The sequence below is a fragment of the Myripristis murdjan genome, chromosome 15, assembly GCF_902150065.1.
Source record: "Myripristis murdjan chromosome 15, fMyrMur1.1, whole genome shotgun sequence".
Taxonomy (NCBI): domain Eukaryota; kingdom Metazoa; phylum Chordata; class Actinopteri; order Holocentriformes; family Holocentridae; genus Myripristis; species Myripristis murdjan.
In genome coordinates, this window is record NC_043994.1 from 6,403,938 (window position 1) to 6,428,844 (window position 24,907).

General features: G+C 39.8%; 1 protein-coding gene across 1 annotated transcript in view; it reads right to left on the reverse strand.

The window, feature by feature from the left end:
- Positions 1–24,907, reverse strand: part of LOC115372707 (inactive phospholipase D5) — an 83,725-nt gene that overhangs the window by 2,258 nt on the left and 56,560 nt on the right. Inside the window, exons 2-8 of the mRNA XM_030070801.1 lie at positions 22,613–22,749; positions 11,394–11,580; positions 7,032–7,140; positions 6,457–6,584; positions 3,450–3,647; positions 1,112–1,248; positions 98–263 (exon numbers count right to left, since the gene is read on the reverse strand). Coding sequence (XP_029926661.1) covers positions 98–263; positions 1,112–1,248; positions 3,450–3,647; positions 6,457–6,584; positions 7,032–7,140; positions 11,394–11,580; positions 22,613–22,749 — 1,062 coding nt within the window. The remainder of the gene's footprint in view (positions 1–97; positions 264–1,111; positions 1,249–3,449; positions 3,648–6,456; positions 6,585–7,031; positions 7,141–11,393; positions 11,581–22,612; positions 22,750–24,907) is intronic.

Genomic DNA, 24,907 nt, shown 5'->3' on the forward strand with positions numbered 1-24,907 from the left:
GACACATACACAGATGTGGAGAGATTATACAAGGCTGCAGAGTAAGCAGTGATAAAGTCAACCTGCAGGCTGTGAAGAAAACATGCATGGCACTCACAGCCTCCAGCGAGCAGTTGGCCTGCTCCATACACAGGCTCCTGAGTGACCAGACGAAGTTGAAGGTGAGCGGGTGAGTCTGTTCCCGGCAACTTATCAGCAGACGCACCCGCACCTTCCTGAGGATCAGAGCCTCGCGGATAATGCCATCAATATGAGACCAGTACCTTGGCAAAGACACAAATCACACACACACTTACAGAAACCTAGACACATATCCAAATGGACACATATGCATACATAGAAGATGTATCCCAAAAGCATACTACACACTCATTCAAACCAACTAACCAACTTTTGAGTATGTAGTGTTTGCACTGTGACAGTATGAAAATACAATACACTGAAAAATACCAATATACACACTCAATGAGCCCTGTCTCCTAAAAATTATGTTCTCATGCAACTAAACTGCATTCTCAATTATGTTTTGAGTGTATTTTGTAATTAGATTACATTTTCCCCCAACCTTAACCAAGTTTTCATGCCTAAATCTAACCTTTCCCTAACCTTAACAAAGAGGTTTTGGTGGTTAAAGTTAATGAAAATGGCTAAAATGCCTCCTGACATGATATACAACATATGTTGATTAGAAATATATTTATGACACGTCAGAAACAAACCTAATATTCAATAAAAAAATTTTTTATTAATTTTATATATATATATATATATATATATATATATATATATATATATATATATATATATATATATATATATATATATATATATATATATATATGTATATTTACCTCGAAACATAATTGAGAATGCAGTTTAGTTGTATGGGAACATAATTTTTAGGAGACAGGGCTCACTGAGTATGTATATTGGCATTCTTCAGTAACATAATGCAATATGTTGAATTTTTATCACACTAACTGCCATAAAAGCATACTGTGGAAATGACTGTACTGTGGGTGCTATTTACTATAAGTATGTAGAGTTTAATCACCTGAATCAGATCAAGCTGTGTAACAGCATGTACATGTGCACTAAAGCAGGGTCTCACCTGGGGTCTTTGCTGTTGAGGAGGGGCAGGTAGTCAGTGATGGAGATGTATATGAAGTGGTGGGCCTCCTGGATCACCCTGGAGATTGCTTCCAGGTCATTGCTCCGATCTTTAGGGATGAACACATTCGGGGAGCTCTGTCAACACAAAACATGAAACACCAATAACAATTAGGATGGCTTTCCTATAGAAAAGATCTAATTTCTGATCAATAGGGCACGATGTGATGCTGGAGGTGACCAGGCACTCTGACCCCTCTGAATTAAGGAGGTTAGAAGGACAGGTACAGCCCATAAAATCATAAGTGATGAGTGACCATTGTTGCCATTATGATCATCATGTTTTCATCATCTCTGACTCTGGCAAAAAAAATAAATAAATAAATAAAAAAAATAAACCAACAACCAAAAACCTCAAGACCAGCTACAAAATGATTTCATAACTTCAGCCATGACTGAAAAGCAAATGTAAGCATTAGTATTCTGACAAAGTACTTTGCTCTCTCTCTCTCTGTCTCGCTCTCAGTCTCCCAGGAATCTGTCACTCCTCTGATGCTGGAGTTCTTTCTTTTCAGTGTTTCCATTTCCCCCTCTAAAAGTAAGGCAACACTGGCATGATTATTAGTGAGCAAGCTTTTTCTAAACCCACTGTGTTGGGAATTAGATTTTTCCAAATATGTGAGTGTATATTCCTGTGAGAGAAGCCTTTCAGTGTCCACTGACCAACTAGATAGGCACACACATCATTTGTACCCAATGTAACTATGGGTAGGAGTGTGTGTGCTTATGTGTGTGCATGTGTGTGTGTGTGCATTCATCTTCTGGAGTGGAGGACACTGTCAATTTCAAACCCTGCTGGAACAACTGTTCCCTGCAGCGGGCAGAGTGACATCACTCTTCTCCAGGAAGTGGATGACAGACACACTGTCCTGCAGACACACTCCACATGAAAAACTGACTGTCTCACCTCGCTGTCACCTCCACTGGAAATGGCTGCCAAACTTGAGAATGTGTCGTGCACAGTCACATCCTTCATGTCACTGTTAATGAAAAACCACCAACAAGATATTTGGTCCACCGGAAAGGCTGCTTAAAAAGTCAGGATGAACTCTGAAGCCTCAGATTACAGTGATACTTTTGTTCATTAATTTTCTTATCCCATTACAAGTTAGGTGATTCAAACTGTGACTGATGATAAGTTTAACTTCATACAGTTTGCTATATGCAAAAACTAAATACTCATAAGTCATAGGGCCATTGTATACAATATTTAATGAAACTTTGACTAATTTGGCCCATATGAAATAGAAATAGGTTTTGTGGGGCTCTACAACTGAACCTATGAAACTGTGCAAAAGAGTCGATATGGAAAAAATGACTTTGTTGACTAATTTTTGATATTATGATCTACACATTTTTAATAGTGAAATCCAAAACCATTGGTTCCCCAGTAGCTGTTAGAGCCCTCTGCTGCATGTCTTCCTCTCTCTTTCTCCCCCGTCTTTCCTGTTTCTCTCTACTGCCACTCTCAAAATAAAGCAAAATGCCAAAATAAATAAATAAATAAATCAATAATAATAAAAAAAATATATATATTGTGCTTTTGCACCAAAATAAAAAACATTTTATACCTCTTGGAAAACAGCCTTTGTTTAGTGGTGCATCAGTAGGCACACATAAAAAATGCAGTGAATGATACTGCCACAGGTTTTTTTTTTTCTTTTCTTTTTTTATTTATAGATCCTCCATCCACCACTGCTATCATACAACATCTGCCACCTCATAACTCTGAAAGTGACACATGTGGCATTGTGATACAGAGGTGCTTTCAGTGTTCACCAGTTTCTTTTCTCTAAGACTCCATGGCTTTGTATTTTACATTTTGAAAAAGCTGAAATCTGTGAGAGATCAAAATTAAGCACAAAGCACTGAGCTACTTTCCGTGTTTGTTATGGTCCAACCTGCCCTCTTGTTATGTCCCACCTCAACCTCGGGTTTCACCTAAAAATGCATGAAATCATGGAAACCACCGCCTAAACATCTTCTTATGACTTAAAGAAATGTAAGAAAATATAAATATAAGGATTTCTTAAGCATGTCTTAATCGGCAAGTGTCCATTGTCTTAAGCATCACTTTAGGACAATTGTAGAAGCATAACTGCATTTAAAAAGCCATATTAGCCTTTTTTTGGTCTACCCAGTTATTTCAATATCATCTATAACACACCAACAATAACAGGTAACAGGTATATACATTATTTTCAGAGAGCATTATATCCTAAACTATGATTTAGTTGCAAGGCCAATCACTGACACAGACACACACTGCTTCCACTTACAGAGACGTAGGCCAGAGCTCTGGTGCCGTTGAGTGTCAGGTTCAGAGGTGCTTCTCTGTTGAAGAGGGCAAAGAGGCGCTTGGACCAAAAGGAGGGGATGAAGTCTTTATATTGGAGCCCCCAGTAGAGGCTGAAGACCCTGTGCAGGTCCAACGCCAGACAGCTGCAGTCCAACACCAACACACCCAGCTCCTTCCTCTGGGGAACCAACACACATCATCATAGTTTTTTGCTCCTTGCTCTATCTTTAATTTTCATTTCAAAGAGACACTCCTCAACTTCACACTGTCTCAGCTTGTATCGAAACCCTTTTCTCCCCTACTGGCTCTCTCCACTAGCTGTTTACATGGGCAAAGTGTTCCAGATCTTAAATCCCAGCTACTAAGGTCTAATTTGAGATGTGCTGTTTCATATGCACACATAGTACACTTCGGTCTATGGAGAGAAGTCTTATTGAGCATTTCTTCTTTAGGATGACTTTGGAAAAGATACTAATATAAAGATAAAATCCATACTCAGATACTCACACTGTTACATATCATCTACGTGAGATTCAGTGAATTCCATGAGGTATTTTATGATTATTTATTTTCTACATTCCTGCGTTTCCCAAAATGCTCCACCGCCCCCTGATAATGTACCTGATCTTGCTGTGCTCAGTGATAGATTTTATTTGACATTCAGAAAATACATATAATACTGCTTCACCTGATGACAGTTGTAACATATGTGGGTTATATATGTAGGTGGAAAGAGTGATAGCAATAGAATAAGAATGAGAATGAGGTTTTCCAGCTCAGACAAAAAAAAAAAAAAAAAAAAAAAATCAAGAGCCATGCCCCAAACTCCAAATGCATTGAATGCAAAATGATGAGAACCGCTTACTCTTCCATTTAAAATCCGAGGTGTGTACTGATGTTTTAAATAGCTAAAACCAGGTCCACCATAGCTGTGCTGGAATTATTTCAGTATGATATCATGTGTTAGGCTACATTTGGCCAGTAATTAAGGTTCACAATGTAAAAAAAGTAGACTGAAGTATGGACTGCTTAGACTCAGCTGACAAAAAACATGAAATAAGCATTTAATGTAACAGTGAGACAGGCTGGTGATGAGAACCATGTAGGCTCAGAAAAGAAAAAAGTTGTGGGTCGCACACAGGTATGTCCATCAGCTAGTGAAATCTTTTATTCAGGCTTTTTCAAGCATTTGCACAACAGAGCACTTTCGGCCATCCGGCCTTCATCAGTGTAAGTTACAAGATGGTGCCTGCACTGATTTATCAGCTGTAGTGCAGAGCAGGTGTGTTAAATTAGCTACTCATCTCTGTCAGTCTGCATGTTAACCATGTAGACTCAACCATCACATTTTGTGTTTATACCACATTTTTTATAGTTGAGTCTAAAGAGTCTCAATAATTTTGTGTAATGCACCTTTAACCAAAAACACCAAAAACACAAAGAAATGCAAGCTAGAAATGTATGAATTCTTTAAGAAATTATTTAGACATGAAATTAATATGTAAATAAGTTCTGGTTTGGGGCAGTGAAGAATCTCTACTTGAGCCCTTGTTGCTCCAGGCAGCTCAGCTCCCAAAATGAAGGCTTTTGGGTGTCTAAAGATAGATAGGGCTGACTAACGAATGGGCTGCAACATAATGAACCATCCAAGATTCTCAGCTTTGAAGAAGGAGATGAAAGAATGGCCACTTTCTATTTTTGGAAGCCACTGCACCTTGCTTGCCCCGTGGTCCTGTGCCCTCCGCCCCTCTATGACTTTTTACGGATGAGGACATCAGTCGGCCGCCTGACTGCTAAGTCTAATGAGCATAAAGGAAAAATCTCATCCTGTCTGTGGAAATGTGTTTGGATAGGCACCATGCTGTGTGTGGAGGTTTGTCAGGTTTGTGTGTGTGTATACTGTCATGTGCAGGCAGGGCAGGTGGAGTTAAGTGCTGGAAACAGCAGGCAAGCAGGGTTGAATATTACGAGAACAAAAACCAAACTGGCATGACAGGACTTGAATGCAACTGAACTAATGAGACAAGAAGCAACAGGTGAGCAGACAGGGGAGCAGGCAGGGAGCTGATTGGCTGGGAGAGGGCAAATGAAAAGGTACCACATGGGCAGGGCAAACGAGACAAATGCAGGACAGTCCGCCTTGCATTTATTCTGGGGAGTGCGTAGGGGTGAAAGAAGGCAGGACTACAGGAACCCATGCGGGACACACAGAGAAAACAAGCAAAAACACCAAGAGACAACAAAAGAAGAAAACAGAAACGACACAAATTGCAACCAAGGACATGACAGCGTACATCGACTGAACACTTTGGAGATTACATTATGATTTGCAAACCCAAGCTTCTACAAATACAGATGCAGATAAATGGGATTCTAACCCAACCTTTTTAATTATAGTCTTCATGATACAATTATAAATCAGCACTTTTGGCTTCAAACTGACAAACTAATGGTGTTTTAGAGCTTTGGAAATACTAGATCATCCTCTGAGTTTGACAGTAATTTGATACATGCGCTATTTTGGCAACTCATACATAAATTAATAAATTTAAGCTGCAATAACTGAAATTACAGACATAAGGAGTGTTTAGACTCAACTGTGTAAAAATGAGGACTAAGCATGCAGTTGATCAATTTATGAAAAAAAAAGTTGACACAATGAAATATAATATGCTCCCAAGATTTAATATAAATCTAATCATCATTTCAATTGTACAGATCTGCAGAGAACAGAATAAGTGACTGCGACAGGTGAATCTAATCATCATCATCATCATCATCATCATCATCAATCAACCATGTAGACCCAACCATCAAATTAAATGTTTATTTGACGTTTTTTGTCAGTTGTCACTTAAATCAGCCCTCAACGATTTTGATTATTGCAACTTTAACAAATAAAAAGAGGAAATGTGTGCGAGCACTGCAAGCCTGTGCGTGTGTGTGAGCATGTGTGTGTGTGTGTGTGTTTGCATTTGATGGCGTACCGTGGCCAGGGACCTCCAGTCCATGCTGGCACTGCCAATGTAGAGGTGCTTCCTGTCAACCACCCAGAAGGAGGAGTGGAGGTTGCCCTTGGTCAGCGCTGTCATGTTCACGTAGTGGATCTCAGCACCTGGAGAGGGAGTCGTGGAGCAAGAGAGTGACACATAAAGAGAGAGATGAAAGAAAAGATGAAGAGCGATTGTCAGCAGCACAAAGAGAAGAGCAGAGAGAGAGAGATCAATGGCAGACAGGCAAGGAGAATGATAAAGAGAGAGCGAAAAGCAGACGGGGACAAGATAAACAAGAAAGGGAAATGGAAAGACAGATAGAGATGGGCAGAAATCAAGATGGACAAAACTACTGTGGAGTCTTTTTTGTGTCTTTATCATGCAATCACAAATTTATGTTACTTGCAATAAAACATGTATTGATTGCATCAATAGTTTTGCACTCAAATATATTTTCCTGTTTGATTGCATAATAAAGAGACAAAACCTAACTGAGATACTTAAGCTGATAACTAAGCTGCAGCATGTCTGAATCCACACAATATGACGAGGTGAGAGTGGGGGCTGACCGTGTCTGGCAAGTGCTTTGAGCTCGGGCGAGTCGAATATCCCACTGGAGATCTTCAGCTGGATTTTTTTATCCTTCAGCCCCTGCAGCCTGGACAGGAGAGCCCTGCCCTGGGAGAGACACATGAGAGCAGCTCCTCAAACCACTGCTGTCACAGGAAAATCACAAATACGCCTTTGAGAGTTTATCCATGCGAGATGCGAGAGGCAATATTTTTGGTGCTAAGCATTTATTGCTGTGTTGTTTTTCACTGCACGACTCATCAGTGTGTCCAGCGCTGCAATGTTATTTTTCTATTGGATTTTTGTCTGAAAACGTTTGAATTTCTGTAGGTGATAGTTTGCTCTGTTCAGACACAATATCATTGCCCATGCTTACTACAGAGTTCTTATTTTATTTGAACATGTAGGAAAAAAAAACAACTTCTGTTTATCTTCAGTGAATGCATATGGGCACAACATGTTGGCTCCTTTTAATACTTTGAGAATGATATAGCCAGTCGAATAAAAGCATTAATAATAATAAATAATAATAAGTAATAAAAGACCTACCCACCATCAGTCTTAAGAGCTCCAATGAATGCATATGGCCAAAACATGTTGGCTCCTTTTAATACTTTGAGAATGACATAGCCAGTTGAATAAAAGCATTAATAATAAAATAATACATAACAATAAGTAATAAAAGACCTACCCATCATCAGTCTCGAGAGCTCCAATGAATGCATATGGCCAAAACATACTGGCTCCTTTTAATACTTTGAGAATGACATAACCAGTTGAATAAAAGAGTTAATAATAACATAATAAATAATTATACATAATAAAAGACCTACCCATCATTAGTCTTTCATGAAATGGGCATAAGCTGAATTGCTATTGTATTACATCAGTGAGAGAGGGCATCAAAACAGGAATTTTATTTATAGGAAAATGTTGCAGATTATTGGTGAGGCAGAGTAGTGGTAGTACAGAAGACTCGTTCCTATTAGGATCAGTAACCTATTCCACTATTTGGAGTTTCATGTTGAGGGAGAAAAAAACATACCTCATACCCCTCAGTTAAATACTATTTTCCAGTTTCCAGAGGTTATTCCATGTCAGCCTAAAAGTGCACTGAATATTAGGGATGGGAAAAGAATCAATTAACTTAGGTATCCAGATTCTTTCTTTTCTATTATTTTCAAATCATTTTTCCAATCATCAAATGTATTGGTATCATAGGACCTAGATGACTTAAGGAATCCACTGATACTGAGTATGTCATACCAGGAAAGGCGGAAAGGTGACTAAATATCGCTCCAATGTTAGGCAAAATTTTGGTCGAGGGAAAAACTGGCATTTTCAGTGAGGTCCCTTGACCTCTGACCTCCAGATGTCTGAATGAAAATGGGTGTCTTAGCAGCCACGGCTAGCCGCTTTGCAGACATGCCCACCTTCTGCTAATCCCATGCAGTTTGGGCCGCAAACCATGCAGTCCAAATGTGCTCTTGTGACCTGTTGTAAAAGTCTTGGAGTTGCATTAATTGGATTTGACTGGAAAGCTGAGACTGTTAGCCCCCATAGGAGCCATTTTATTGTAGTGAGCCAATTTTTTTGAAACTTGACACCACTGTATATAATGACTCATTGTGACCTTTTTGAAACTTTACAACCACAAACTAGACACTTAGGGCATTCAGAGAATGTATGGTTTTTCTAGTTATATTACAATATTTGTAGAATCACAATACATATCAAATCAGCATCTAAGTATGGCGATAAACATTTTGTGCCAGCTCCTTTGAATATACAAAAATTCTTAAGGGACACTTTCTCACTGATAGAATGAATCGTGTTAAGAGCCATTGTCGCTAATTAATTTCCCTTATTAAACCTACACCACAGTGCACAGTGCAGCAAATGTAGATAAAGAGAATAAGATGAGTGAGAGATGAAGTTTTAAGCTTTGATTTGATTTTGATTTGGTGTGGATTTTGCAACATGAACTGCAACTTGATATGTGGATAATATTCTGTCCAATGAGTATATCATGTTACACCAGACTTGCCAAAGGGAGCACTGTTGACACTGGAAATTAAACTTTGTTGTTTCAAAACATATTGAGCTTTTATAGAATGACCATTGTTTTTGTAAACTACAAAGATTTGATGAAAATATCACTTGTTGCCTGTGTTGCACCATGCAAGGCTGCTAAGCTGCACGGAAAAGGGAATTTAGCCGTCAGATGACTTTTTACTTGGTGTGATTGGTGGTGTGTTTGCCTATCAGGCCAGAGCAGAAGAAATGAGTCAAGAGAGCCTGAATGGGAGTCCAGAGAAATTGTTAATGTTATTGCCTTCAACAAGCTCATAGTGTATGCAGATAACAAGCAACCACACCACTACCACCACAGTTTGTCTTTTGGCCAATTTAAGTGAGCTGACTGTTCGCCTGCAGAAAAAGTACAGCAGAATGATACACAGGGGAAGCTCTTCATTTTGAACACACATATTGCAGGTAATTACAGCAAGCACTAACTGGAAAATCTTCAATTTTCTATGATTTGAGGCAATGTTGACCAGGGTTGCCTTTATTTCCTCATAAACTTTAGGATGATGTTGTGCATTTGAATGTACCAGAATTATGGTATCACGATGTAGAATGAGGTTAGAAAATGACAGCCAAGTTCTGCAGAAAGGGTTCTCGAAATTTCCCCGCAAGTAAAGAAGCTCTTTACTAATTCTTAAGTAAGCTAATGTTCATGACTTTCATATTATTAAGAAAACGCATGCCAAGCCCATAGAGCCTCTCCACCCAGATCCCCACACACTCATAACTTTGTTGTTAAAGTAAACTTTGTGGTCCAGTTTCCATCCCAGTGAGGTTTCATTTTTTGGCTGGAGATTGCTGCAGGCTGGAGCCATTAGCTGTCCTCTGCCCTGAGGCCTCTAAGGCAGCTATTACTCCCCAATCAATAGCCTCAGCTTTTTATTACACCTGACACATCCCATTTTTTTTAAAAGGAACCTTTGTGTGTGTGTGTGTGTGTGTGGCAAACCTCCCTGGCCAAATGTCTAAAACATCCATTCAGTTCAGCTCTTAAAAAAGCCTGAAAATAGTCTAGAGTGGTGTTTTACCAATAAGTAAATGACATAAAGGAGGTTATTGATTTTCGAGATGACTGTCACTGTTCCAGTTGACAGCATGCTGTTGGTACATCATGGATTTGACCAGTTGGGCCCAAATATAATAATAATAAAAAAACTGTCATTGATCTACTCAGGATCATGCCTGTCAAAACACAGTGGAGTGTGTCAATCAATATTACAAAAAGTGAATTTGCTACTTCAGCTGTCACCAAAAGTACTGAGAAGGTCCCAAAATGGCAAAAAATTACCATAAAACTATTCCAAGCTAATTAAAATGACTGCAGACTTTCATTACAGTTCATGCAGTATAATCCAAGGCTTCACAACAATTGCACTGGGGTTCAAAAAGTGCAGTATTTTCCTTATTTATTATTATTTTGCATTAATTTCCCAGCTCACAGAGCTCTGGTCGCCCAACAGCAAACTGGCAAACTGGAGTCTTAATGTCTTCGCTCCTCATGAGTTTCTGCCTTTGTGTTTTTTAATGAAGGCGGCTGTCTGAGTGATGATCACAGAAACTAAGAGCTCATTTGTGCTGCTATGGAAGAATGAAGAGGAAAACTTAAATACAAGTAAAATTCAGCTTTGACTCTACTACTTAATTTGGTTGTTGAAATTCACTCCAGCTGTAATTTTGGACAGAATTTGAAAGCAGCAAGAAAAGCTGAGATAAGATGATGAGATCAAATAGCTAATAGTTATGAGTAATATGAATCACTTCAGCACTGAAACAGCTCCTCTTGCACACTTAAAGGCACAGTTCACCCACAATACAGAAAAGAAAAGATGTTTTCCTACTTATTCCTGCAATCTATCCATCTAGGTAGGTTCTGTGTGGTTTGACTCTTCCAGTCTGTTTCCAGTATCTAATTTATCCTCATTGGGCATGTGTACATACAGTTTGCTGGTATTTTTTGGCAGGAAGTAGTTCCCAGTGAAACTTGTCACCTTTTTGAATGTATTGGGGTGCTGGGGGTTATGGAAGGTCACAACAGATTGGAAACTTTACTAAATCACATAGAAACTATATGAATAGCTCAAGCTCAGGTTGTAGTTGGGACAATATCTTTTTTTTTTTTCATTATTATTTCATTATTATGTCTAAATGGTGGAGAATTAGTCAAAGAAGAATAAGATTTTAAAAAAATCAAAGAGACACAGAAATTATTTTAAAACATGTCATATTTTAAACTCATGTAGAACCTTGTTCCTGCTGGTTTGTTGTGGTCTTACCTGCCTGGCAGCAGGCTGGAAACTTGATTCATAATCGGAGGAGTTGAGGAGCCACAGTGGGGAGACTATCTCCACAGCTCGGGTGGCACGGTCCAGTAAGTTGTGGAGCCCCACAGAGAGTGGGAGATGGGATGTACCATTGTCTAAAAAGGAGACATCCTCTGGAATATGCTCAACAAGCACAACACTGCAGAAACAAGGACAGACAAAATTGGAAAACAAGTAAAGTAACCAACAAAGTCTTTAAGGTTCCATTTACATTTTGTTACATAATGACAATAGATGGGAGAAAAAAAAAAGTCATCCCGGACCTGTAATTGAAAAAAGCCTGAAAACCACAGAATAATACCATTAGACAAAGCCACAGAGGCCTGTTAATGGAGAACTGTAGGGAAAATTAATGTGAGGTTCTCATTCTCCATCAAGGCAATTATGTCTGTTTGTATTAGACGCAGAGTTATTATGAGCCAGCGTAGATGCACATGGCACTGTGCCAGTGAAATGAGGTTATATTACTTTTTTTATTCAGCTACGAATACTCCATGACACATCAGTTCTAAGCAGCTTTCTTTCCATTTCCCCGGATCGTTACCTTAATGAGAGGAAATCAAAGTTTCTGGGCATTACATGCTCTTACAGTCGATCAAGCATCATTAAATATGGTGCAGGTCACAGTAATGCCTTCGGCGAGGATGAGGATGATGGAAGCTTGATGCCCTGGCCAGCAGTGCAGAGGTTCAATTACACCTAACTAAGAAAAACAGACTCATTTTTAGTTGTTTTTTTCACACACACTACTCCCTAAACTATCACATGGTGCATTTTGGTGCAGTCATCAACAATCTGAAAGGAATGCATATGCAGCAAACAGTGTGCACTGAACGAGATACAGAGACAATGCCAGTGCACTGGGTCTCATTTGCATAGCGAGGAAAACTATGTGTGCCTCAGTGGATCTATTAAAGGAACAGTTCAACCAATATACAAAGAGAGATGTTCAGAGCGTTTTTTTTTTTTTTCAGTCTCCTGCAATCTTGCCTGTCTTCCAACTCGTTCCAACGATGGATATTGTTTTGTGGAGCTCAAAAAGTAAAAAATTTACATGTAAGAAAAACTCAATGACACAGACACTCAGCATAGTTCACAGCCCTTGGTGGCCAACTGTTCTGTTGTGCACAGTTATGTGTAAAAGGACACCAGCAAACTGTATCTATATAATTTGTACTTACAAGGGGTACATTTTTGAATGGTTAAATTTTTCATGGTTTGAGCCCCACAAACAAAGACTAGTCCATCCCAGTTATACTGTGGATGTGCAGAAACTGGATGGACAGATTGCACCTGGGGTAATTGGAAAATATCTTTTTTTGTACTTATTCTTTAAAGCTTCAGTACACACGGTACTGTATTTGCTATCAAAACAGTGTATCACCAACTAGAAATGAAAAGAAAACAAAGGAATAAAAGCTTTCAGTGATTTTTTTTTTTTTTTTTTTTTTTTTTGTACAGTAAATATCACTGTCAATGTCATTTTCTCATGGTTCACTGTCAAGTTATGTCACTAAACATGACTCTCAACTGCCTCTAATGTCTGAGTGCCATTCCAGCCCAACTACATCGTTAAACAATAATTGTCAAGAAACTCAACTTTAATCTGAACACTGCAACAATCTGTAAGAAAGGCCATCAAAGACTATATTTCCTACAGTGGTTTAATGCCTTTGAATATGACCATAAATGAATGGTGCTATTTTGTAGATCTTTCATCGTGTCAGTTTTAACCTTTTCACCAGGATCCTGGAATGGAAACCTGAATGTCCAAAATAAAGACAGATCATCAGCACAAAGCAGAAATCTTTCACTGAAAGGTCTTAAAGGCAGAATTGATTCGAGGAGCCCAGACCGTCCTCTCTTTGAGGCATTGGATCTTCTCCCCTCAGGTCAGAGGGACAAGCATTCCAGGGCAACGTGAAATAGATGTCAATTTTCCCTCGTGCAATACGCATGCTTAACGTGCACAGAAGGTAATGGTTACCTTACACTAACGCCCTTTTTGTTCACACTTAGCTCCAGAGCACTTTATCATATCCAATCTTGTACTAAATCAATGTTTTTATAGATTTTATTGCTGCATTGTTGTGTGTGCACTACTCTATACAAACCCATCTTTTATTGATCTATTGTTTTATTACACTCTACTGAGTGCACTCTTCTAGTTATTTATTTTGTTTTACCTTTATTTTACCAGGGAGTCTCACTGAGATTAAGTTATATGTGTATTACAAGTATGTATAAACAAGCAAATACACAGTTGGTTGATGATAGAAGATGAATGTATTTATATTGTTGTACACAACAAGGAGGATATAAGACAAAGACAGAGTACACCTCAGTGGCCGTCTTTCCAGAATCCTCCACTCAGACAGAACATCATAGAGCTTATAGCCTTTAGTCTCACACATCTGGTTTCCATTACTCTATGGACTTTATATCCACCCTTTACAGGTGAATATACAGAGCCCAGCAGCTCAAACTTGAGTTTTTGGCCTCACCCCTGTATGTCCTTGCAACCCTGACGGCTCAAACAGAATAAGACTTTATATAATGATAACAAGAAATTAGCCAATGATAACTCAAAAGATGTTTTACTTTCACAATGTACTGTCACTGTTTATCTGTGTGCTGCTGCAAGTTGCATTTCCCCTGGTGGGACAATGAAGTACTGAACTGAACCGAAGTAGATGCCTGCAAATGACAGAGGGATTAAGACCGGAGTCAACATATTGAATTGGCTGTGGCAGCCCTTCCAGCTGCAGGCACACTCAGCCAGGCTATTATCAAGCCTGAATGCTCACCACATTCTGCTTCCCCAGCCTGGTCATCGATTCATGCCACTTGCACTGAGAGAGAGGGCTTAAGTGAGAGAGGGAGGATTTCACAAGTCAAGTGCTCACTCAGCGATGGTGAACAGCGGAGATAAAAAATTCCAAGGCTTGTGCTGTGGTTGATTAGTTCTCCGGATAAAATGCTGTCATTGCAATCAGCAGAGCCTATCCTGCCCAAACCTTTACACAAGTGGGGATGAAACTTAGTAAATTTATTATCATAAATATACTGCAGTGTGTTCAGTGGTTAGAGAATGGCTTCATGAAATGTGTCCACACGCAACACACACTCAGTACTTGGTGGAGTGGTGAATGACTTGTCAATACGTCGTTATGGAGGTGCACACCATAGCAGTGAGGCAGGGGATGTAAAATCATTACATGACAACAATTTGTCTCATTTTATACCATTAGTAATGTTGTAAAACATTTGTCTGTGATCTGTAATCTACACAGCGGAGTACTCGCACACCATTAATATTACAGTTCCTTACTTATTAATGTGCCTATGGACAGGTTGCCATTACGAATGGATGTGCAATTAATTTACTTTCTGCTCACATAAAAATGTCATATATCGGAAAGCAGACATGAGTGTAAAATATGGTTACTTTCAAGTTTAATATGCTGCTGTGTAGTCCTGGAAGCACACACATGATGAATTTTTATTGCTTCCTCACATATCAGCTCATACATCATATACACTGAATTTACAAAATATGGAGGTCATCATCGTAATGATGAGCTGCAGCCCTCTTACACAATCCATATCTCGATTTTCTCAAAGCTTAAAACTTCTCTAAATTATCTGCTTCACTTAATCCACATGTCCTCCTTTGTGACTGTTGATTTAACAATAGCTTTCGACTAGATTCACGTCTTCAGAGCAAGTGTCCCTAATGCACTCCAAGTAAAACTGTAAATCTATTGATCCTGCCGAATCAATAGATTTAATATGCGGTTTGTAATTTCGTTTAGCTGGTTGCTGTAACAACATAAATGTGTTCATGCAACATTTAGTTCTGGTACTGCATTCTCATTGGCTAAGAGACGTTTCATGAGTGCTGATATACAGTATAGTATAACAGCACTCTGAGGGAGTGCTGTTGAGGGAACTATTTGTGTTGGTGGAGACAAAAAAAATAGTAGTGTTAGTACTGTTGATAAGTGATGTTGTTGGTAGAACTGTTGTATAAAAGCAATATCACAATCAAGGTCGTGCTGTTCTACTGAACATCAGTGCGGCTGTGATTATCTTCAGCACTACGACTGACTCACAGCCGTGCACATATTTAGTAGAACAGCACTCCATCTTGTGTGATATTGCTTAATTAAAATTTCCTAATCAATCCCTTCCAAAACGCGTGTATGAATTATATATGCACACTTCTCTCTCAGTCTAATCTTTACCTAGCTTTGTGTAAGGAGAGGAAAACAAACCTTTTAGATTTACTGATTTTTCTCCCGTTTTAGTAGCTATTTCATGGGAATGTTGAGGGGCAATCAGTCACATTGTGTTGTTCTCAGGTCATCAACATTCTGGGTGATTTATCTTCTCTGGATCTAATTATCTCATCTGACTCATCAGAGTAATAATTTCAGAAGATTAATGATTCGTTTTGTTTGTCTCATATAGTTTACATTTGACTGAAGTCTGAGTGGCTCTATAGCTGGTGAACCTGGCTGTGTAATACCTAAAGGATCTTAGCCTTTGGACTGATCAGACCACAGGGTCAGCCACAGTGTGACAGCTGGAGGTCGAGGAGACGCTTCACTCAAGGACACCCTGGCAGCAGTGGGTACGGCAGGTGATAATGCACTGGCATGATGTCTGGGCGCCATTTGCCAGCACACAGCTTGAATATATTGCATATTCTTGGCAATCGAAAGCTCACTCAGGTTTTGGAAATGGGCCACGGGTCAAACTGTGGCACTCACACCCTCTGTGATCATAACATACTGATCTTTTCACACAGAAATGGTAATCAATGGTCCACTGAAGTGCTGATGTACATTTTGCTTGGGAGAAATCAGTCCTGGAAGTGAACACAAGAGTGTAAGTGCAACGAAAAGAGAGAGAGGAGAGAGAGCAGGGACAAGAAAACCATTAGGAGGGGATGTGATGAAATTAGGAAGAAAATGAGTGTTTACATCCCACACAGTGTAGTGTGTTACTCTGAAAGGCTGGAAGAGACAGCAAAAACTGGGACAGAGTACAGACCATAAACAGCGCACAATGAAGAAAAACAGGGTATAGATTGAAGACAGAAAGGCAAGGATGAGTTTGTGGAAGGAAGAAAGCAGAGTAGTAATTTTCTGAGCCTGTTCTAATGGTAGTCGTGGGTGATGAATGGTGATTTTGAGTAGCTTGAACAGCCAGAAAAGCCTCGGTATTAAAAGAGGAGAAAGCAGGGAGCGAATTTGTTTCTGCCTGCAGGGAGTTTATCGATTGATTCAGTCTGTGGCGTCCACTGGCCCTCTCCTTTGTAAACCATCTGTGCACTCATGGGTGTGATTCAGCCCCAGCACTTGATACCTAAGTGGTGTAAACTATAAGTGTATGTGCACGTGTATATGCGAGAGAGTGACAGAGAGAGACGGTGTGTGTCTGAATGATAATGGATTCTCTTCTTCACAGTCTGATATACGAAAGCACAGCTTTCCAAAAAAAAAAAAAGTTAATTAAAAAATGGAATGGGAGTAATAACTCAATTTTATTTGTCCTCCAGGCACACAAAGATTGCTCATTAATACTAAGAGGAACTGTTTTGGGTCCACAGGTGTGTGTTCACTGGGTATTTTACAGCAGCTTCGACTGTGATACTACTAACCAGGAGGATTGGAACATTTTTTTTTCTTTAATGGTGTAAGGCTCAAGTAAAAAGAAGACTCCCTGGGAAAAAACAACTAAAAGTATATTTTCTATTTATAAAACTGACAGATGAAAAATATCTGAAATATGTTATGCACAGTTTTGTGTTTTTGCTTATCTGCTGGGCAAAAGGAAAGTAACTTCTGGTTGGGAAGGGGAGTATATAAAAAATAAAAATGAACAAAAATGTACAACTCTAATAACAATGCCAGATATGTTTCCATAGCTCTCCCATGCCTGTGATAACTTAGGTCTGTAAGAATGTTAACTGGGCTCAACAGACACCTTTTACAATATATAGAGTACATAAATACAAATCGACATACTAAAGTTATAACAAATCACTGCAGTATGTTAAAATAACATCGGTGATAATGCTTATTCTATGCAAATGCTTGCCAGCAGCAGGACTTTTGAGTAATAGCAGGGGTTCATGTTGAGAGTAGCTGTGTGGCAGAGGCAGCTGCTGACATCTGATATTAATTATTCATCCTTTCATGCGCCAGCCTATCTTCTGGGTGTATAGTGGTTGTGGTGATTAATGCAGATATCACAGTAGCCTTTTCTTATTGTGTTCCTTGCATGCTATCGATTTTGAAGATAGATAGAGCCCCTGTAAACTCTATTAATGACAAGAGGCTCCGACTCCATCTATTATAAGCTGCGCATTGGATGAAAAATTGAATCAAGTTCAAATCTGTAATCTTGTGGTACATTGAGATGCCTCTTCTTCTATGATCCTCTGTGTTTCAGTCCTAAAATTACTGGCCAACTCATGGCAGTTTGTCCTACCTATGTTAACTGTATTGCATGCGTTTTATAAACGCTGTCAACCTGTTACCATTTCAACACAGTCCACTCAAATACTGCTTTTTTATGAGGTTGGCCAGTTTCATTATCATGCATAAATTGCACCACTGTGAGATGTTTTTACGCTTAAGTATTTTTCTAGTTTATATACAGTATATATCTTTTTTATATACTGGCACAAGCGGGAAAAAAAATGGGCACAACAATAATAATAATTTCATCCTGAAGCAACCGTCTGTTCAGCAGGCAATAGACAGTGCAGATTTTGGAGACATAGCATGTCTTGTTTCCCAAGCTATTTAGTTTCTGTACCTCCACGACAGAGCAGTGGATCAATACTAACCTGCTTATCAGCCGTCTGACACCAAGCAATTACACATGTACATCAGGTATCCATCAGACTTGCATGTGGATAAGATCAGATGAGGGGGGATAAATAGCTCCTAATTTGCTCCCACAGCCTTGTACTACACAGCACACAATGCAATACCAACAAGCCTAATGGCAAAATGAACAGCTGAAAAGGAAACTAAGACGGCGTATGATGTTGTTTTGCAGTCACTTTGGATCTTTCATCATTAGAAGGTTCTGTTTTGGGTTTTACAGCCAGTAAAAGACATTTGAAACAACTGTCTGCATCAGTGGAAGCAAAAGATGTTTTTGTGTGCAGTAAGATGAGGGTGTGATGGCAGCGGCCCAAATGAGGGCCTGCCTCTCTTCTCAGTTTCCACTCCTTATTAGTTACAACTCCACATGATTCATTCTCTATGCAAAAAGCAGATAAAAAGGGAAATCTGCATAACAAAAGCAAGTGTGTCTGACATTTTTAACTTATAAAATTGCAAACAAAAACCTGCTGAGTCATCTTTTGGGCAGTTAAAAGGCAGAGGGAGGGATTTTTTTTCTATATAGGAGAGGAGAGGAACGGCTGTGAAAGCAAGGTAACTGATTGGTCTATTTCAGTTCAATCCAACGTACAATGGGTTTCATTGTCAACTTGATGATTTCTCAAACCATGAATGTAATTGCTTTTAAAATGACTGTGACTGAATATGGATATACATATATTTCTGGCCATAAATTACAAGTACCTCTGGAATTTAAGTGTGCATGGACAAGCTTTGAAGCACCCCATTATGAATGTCTAATGACTAATAGTAACTGGACTTGGCCAGGTGTTTCCCTGCCTTCTACCTAGTGCATGCTGGGATAGGACCCAGCACTCCATGACCTTGATTAGGAAGAAGTGGGCATGGAAAATGCATAATAGTATCTGATTATGACTTTTTGTTTAAGTGCAACAGTGCTTTAAGTTTAGGTATTGCTCAACTGATTACGGGCTTTGAGAGAAATACCCCCAGATTTTTAAGATGTGCAAATAAGAGTGAAACTTTTTCACACTGAGGGCCCTATCTTGCGCCAGACTCCCTAAACCCGCTATTTGCGGATTTAGGATTTAGGAAGAGGCGTCCCCCGTAAAAGTTGCTATCTTGTGCACCTCCCGCTATCCGCAAAACACCTGCGCTACCCGCTATATTATGCATAGGTGTGTTTTGGGCGTTACGCCAGTTAAACCAATCAGTGTGCCAGGTGCCATTGCCTTTAAGGGCAGGATGCGCTATCCTAAATCCTAAATCCTAAACCCGCGATGGAGAGAGGGAGGTAGATTTTCTCAGGGCTTCTACTGAGGCTAAAGCAAGTTGGCTTTATATACATATTATATATTATATTATAGGCGAGTTAATTCGGGAGGTGGAGCCACATGTGTCCAAGTGGACGTGTCACAAGGTTATACTGATTGAGTAGAATCCCTGGGTCACACCACACACACACACAAGAGGCAGAGGTGGAACTATGTGTAAACTAATTTATTGACAAGGTAGATTGGGCAAATTAAATATTAAAAATAAAAATATAGCACAGCTGCTGGCTTATGATAAAACGATAAAACAATAAAACGTGCTGGCGTAAGTGTCCAATTAAAACAGTCTTTCCTCTAAACAGTCTATATGAGTAATATACTCAGTCCATTCCGACGGCGTCCCGGTATCAGTCCGACCGTGTGCGTGGTGAGGCTCCGTCGGGGCGCGCATTGAAGCCGCCTGGACGCGCTCTCCTAACAGCCCAAACTTTAGGGATAGCGGATAGCGGGTGGTCCTGACCACCCGCTATGTGTGCGCAAGATAGCAACTTTAGGGATAGCGCATGAAACACGCCCACGACGCACCTCCAGGCGCAAATGATGCAGTCGGCATAACGGATAGCGGGTAGCGGGTGGCGCAAGATACCGTTTAGGGATAGCGGAAGTTCCTAAATCCGCAATTTGCGGGTAGCGGGTCGTGGCAGCGGATAGCGGGTGGCACAAGATAGGGCCCTGGGTCTATAAATTGCAGCATACACTTGCAATTCTGACTGCACACATTTCTGAAATATGACTGAGCAGTTGTAAAGTCTTGAAATGACAAGATCCCCTGTCACACATAGCAATCCAGCAGCTGCTGAATCGATTCATCCCTCTCTCTCTTTCATTTAATCACCCAATCTACCTTCCAATCTCTTCTTTTCACTTGCTCTCCTTCTCTTTCCATCTGGTTTCATCCCGACTTCCCATCACCCCTTTCTCTCCCTATTTATCTCTACCGCTGCGCCCCGCCGTGCTTGTCCTCCAAAGCCTTGGGGTCCTTCAGAGAAGAGGAGAGGAATCAATTTCAGCTTTACAAGTTGGAATTACATTTTCAGCCGTCAGTGGAATGGGGAGATGTCAGATGGATTTTCTCTGCAGGCTTGGTAAATGGCTGGTTTGGAGGAGGAGAGGGAGAGAGTAGCCTCCCGGACAGACATAAACATAAAAAGAAAGAGAGTGGGAGGGATCCTGGTGAGAAGAAACTCAAGGCTGAATAGTAAATTGAATGATAAAACTCTAATAGAGGGTACCCAGTGGAGAAAAGAGAGCAGGTCTGCTGTATCAGCCAAACAAATGTGCTGACAGGCCTATTCCACTCTAGACCCCCATGACATGCTGCAGTGGTTTTCTAACCTTGTTTTTTTTTTTTTTTTTTTACCTTAAAACCTGAGATTCTATTTTATGGGAATGTGTATCTGTTGTACCATCTGGTTTAAAGCAGCTTTTATAATGTTAGAAACCTATCATTTCACAGGAGTCGGACAGACAATGGCAGCACAATATAGCTGTGTCCTGTCATTCATTCAAATCCACATGAAAACTAATGTCATTCTGATGGATTTCAGACCTTTTAGTGATGCTATATATAGCATTTTGACATCAATACATCATTACCACATTGCTTTTTTTTTTTTTTTTTTTTTTTTTTTTGAGGCAGAACACTAATTACTGTAAATGTAAATGACTGGCAGTCTCTAACAGCCTGTGCCACAGTGAACATGTGTGTGACCATATCAAATTTTGAGAGAAACCTGTTGTATTGTTTCATGGCACGAAAAGATATTTTGCTTTGTTGCACAAAACCTGAAGAGGCCACTGTTCATCTTGCATGAGTGAACCCAAAGCCTTTGGAGTTTCACCCAGTGGCAGGTGGTGGAAGGAGGGAAAGGCTGATGCAAGAGCCACTTCCAACATGTTTATCCCCCTCAGTCAATTGATCCGACAGTTATCACACCACTGAATGGACATTATCAGTCTTAATCTCCCTCACAGGTATGGGTTAGTAGGTCCCTACTGCACCTTTTAGTGGGTCAGAAGCTTTTATCATTTATTCCTACGATCAGTCTGTCTTAACCAGTCAAATGGCACCCTGGAGCCAGACGTACCATGACACAGTATGAAGACCAATGAAGTCGATTATGTAAGGAGGCAGATGGAGTGGTGGATGGGTAAATCATACGGACCTTCACTCCTTCACTCGATGTTTAATTTTAACATAAGCTAGAGATGTTAACAAATATTGCATTAAATTTCCTATCGTTAGCCATTACCTTTTCCTAACCGTAACCATAACCCTTTCCTAACCTTAACCAAGTAACTAACGAAACCTAAGCTAATGAAAGCTAACATGTGAATGGTTAAATGCAACGATGATGATAGGAATAGATGACAACAGCCTTCTGACCCACTAGAAGGTGCAGTGGCCAGCAGGGACCTACTGATCCATATTCTGTGGTGGTGATTACCATGGATAATGTCCATTCAGTGGTGTGATGATGATTGAAGTAGGCCCTTCAGTGAAGTGAAAGAGAAAACAAATGCATGAGGAATGACACCAGGGGAGCAGCAACATCCTCTTTGTTACAACAACCAATATGGTTTCAAGCAGTGTGGTGGTAATCTTGAGAAAAACTACAACTGTTGGCATTAATTACATCGAGGTGTTACAAGCAACTTCAGGTTAATTGATGGTTACAACTGCTACACATAGCACCTTTAATTAGATGAGACTTAGCTATTTCCATAGACGTGCTCATCAGGATGTACACCTGCATGCACAGGAGTTTTTTGAAAGAGCAGTTAACGTTGTGGTTGTCTTAAAGATGCAAGCAGATGTGTTGATAATAAGATAGACCAATATGTGATGGGTGCAGTTCAAATTAAAAACATGCCACTTAACAGCAATGATTTAATTGTAGATGGATCTTATATGATGGTGTAACAAAGTGTGTGTGGTTGCCTAGCTCACCCGCAGTCCTTGCTGCAGTTTTCCTCTGTGATCCCATCCTCATCTTCACCCCAGATGTCCACCGCTGAAAAAATCAACGCCACCAGAACAGCAAAGCAGCACACCAAAGCAAAGATCACAATGCACTTCTGCTGAGACTGCAAGAAAAAAAACAACACAGAAAACAGCATTGATTTACAAGGCTTATTTTCTACTTACCAACACAACCATAAAACAAGGCCAAAGTGCCCCAACCTTGGCTCCCTTTAGCTGACTGCTCTGTCTGAAACCTTTTCTGATTTAATGCACAACTCAGCAGATTATTGAAAATGATACAGAGGAGAGGATTACCAGGGGAGTAACACAAACATGCACAGAGTGTTAATATAGTCCATGACCTCACACATTCGGGCTTTCATGTAAAGGACACGAGGGGGAGAATGAGTGTTTGATTTTAGCTTTGGACTTATTTTTAGCCATTTTTGTTGGACATTTGGGTTGTGTCCAAACGGGTCCATATGGTTGAGAAAGGAGTAAGGGTCACCCTGATCTATGAGGGCGATGCAGACAAGAAGGAGAGAGTTTCACAGCTGTTCGACCACTTAATCACCAACGTGGTTAAACCCATCTGCTTCTGTTGAGTATGCTGCTCACAACATGCCCTTAAGTGTCCGTCTAGTTAGGAAGCAATGCACAGATCTCTGAGGAAAACCATGGAACTGGGGCTTCTGCAAACATGACACTGTAAGCCAATGGAACATTTTGCTTTTTTGTTGATATATCGAGCCAACAGTTGCTTTTGTCCACCTTTGAATTGAATGGATATAATGGGATATAATCATGTTTGTTCAACTGTTCATTGTGTTACTTTTTTTTTTTTTTGCATTTTAATTGTGTAATTGATCAATTGACCAATTGTCTATGGGAACACCTGAACCTGAATTAGTGCTAATGCTACATTATGCATGGATTTTACACAAGCATGCATTATGTTGTTATTATATAACATTTTTATTTATTTTGTTGTTGTTGTTTTTGTTATTGTTATAATAAATCTGGTTTTCACTGACAGTTTTAGTGTCCCATTGTCTAAATGATGTTTCAGATTCTTGTTCTGAGAGACACTGAATAGGTTACTTTATTTGTTTAGTTATTTAATATTTATTCATTGTATATTTATTTTTTGTTGTGGAAATGGTTACATTTGTCCTGGTGTTTATGCATCACCATGCCAGGATTAGGTTTTGGCTTATGTCCCACAAGTCGTATTGGGAACCAATTACAGAAAAGAAAATACAATGTCATGCACTCATCACCCAAACAACCCCTCTGGGCGCAAAATTACTCAGTTGGATCCTTGTGAAAAAACGACCCGAGATCCATTATTGATGAGAGGGGGTGAGAAAGTGCTGCTGTTTCAGACTGCAGCCAAATCCCAAAGGACCTATGGACATTTGGAGGACTCGCAGGCAGCAGCAGCACAAAATCATGGACTATAAACATCATAACCGGAGCTTAGGAGCTGCTTTTACACTATGCTGTCCCATAAATGCAAGCATAGAGTCATAACACCTACACTATACACTGTCAAAAGCTATACATCTTGCTGGTTGACAGTACCTGAACCGCAGCATAAACTACAGTAGATAAATCAAACAGGCTTTTGCATTAATTTAGACAGATGACACACACATAGTTCACAGTATGACCTCTAGCATACAAAAGCACAGCTGTGTCTTAACACGTTCAAAACATCTTACTTCCAGCTGATTAAAGGTCATTTACATACTCCTCATGCTCTGCTGGTGAAGAGGGAGCTCTGCAAGGCGCATTATGCCACTCCGTTAATTATGACCCTCACAGGACACCATCTCTTCACCAGTGTGATGAGATGTACTTATATTTGCAAATACTCTGGAAAAGTCAGACTTTGCTGATTGCTAGATATGCTCTTTCTTCCTCATCGAGCTTGTTGAGAGTTTGTTTTTCTGATTCTTAAGTGTGGACAGTCACTTGTGTAATGTGAGTCATTCTGTGAGTCATACCAGAGAATCTCCTATCTCTATCAATAATGTATATGTCCTATTCATAAACACACAGCATATGGAAATCATTATATTGAGATACACATCAGTTCTGTGATAGAGAGGCCACGGTGCAGCGTGGGAAGTGTTGTTCCAGAGCATCATAACTCCTGCTGTGTGTGTTATTGAGCTCCTGATATACAGCCGACTTGACCCAATTACTGAGAAACACCCCGACGATTTGTAAAACAATAACAGACATATCCTGATCCCTTTGAAAGCCATCAGAAGA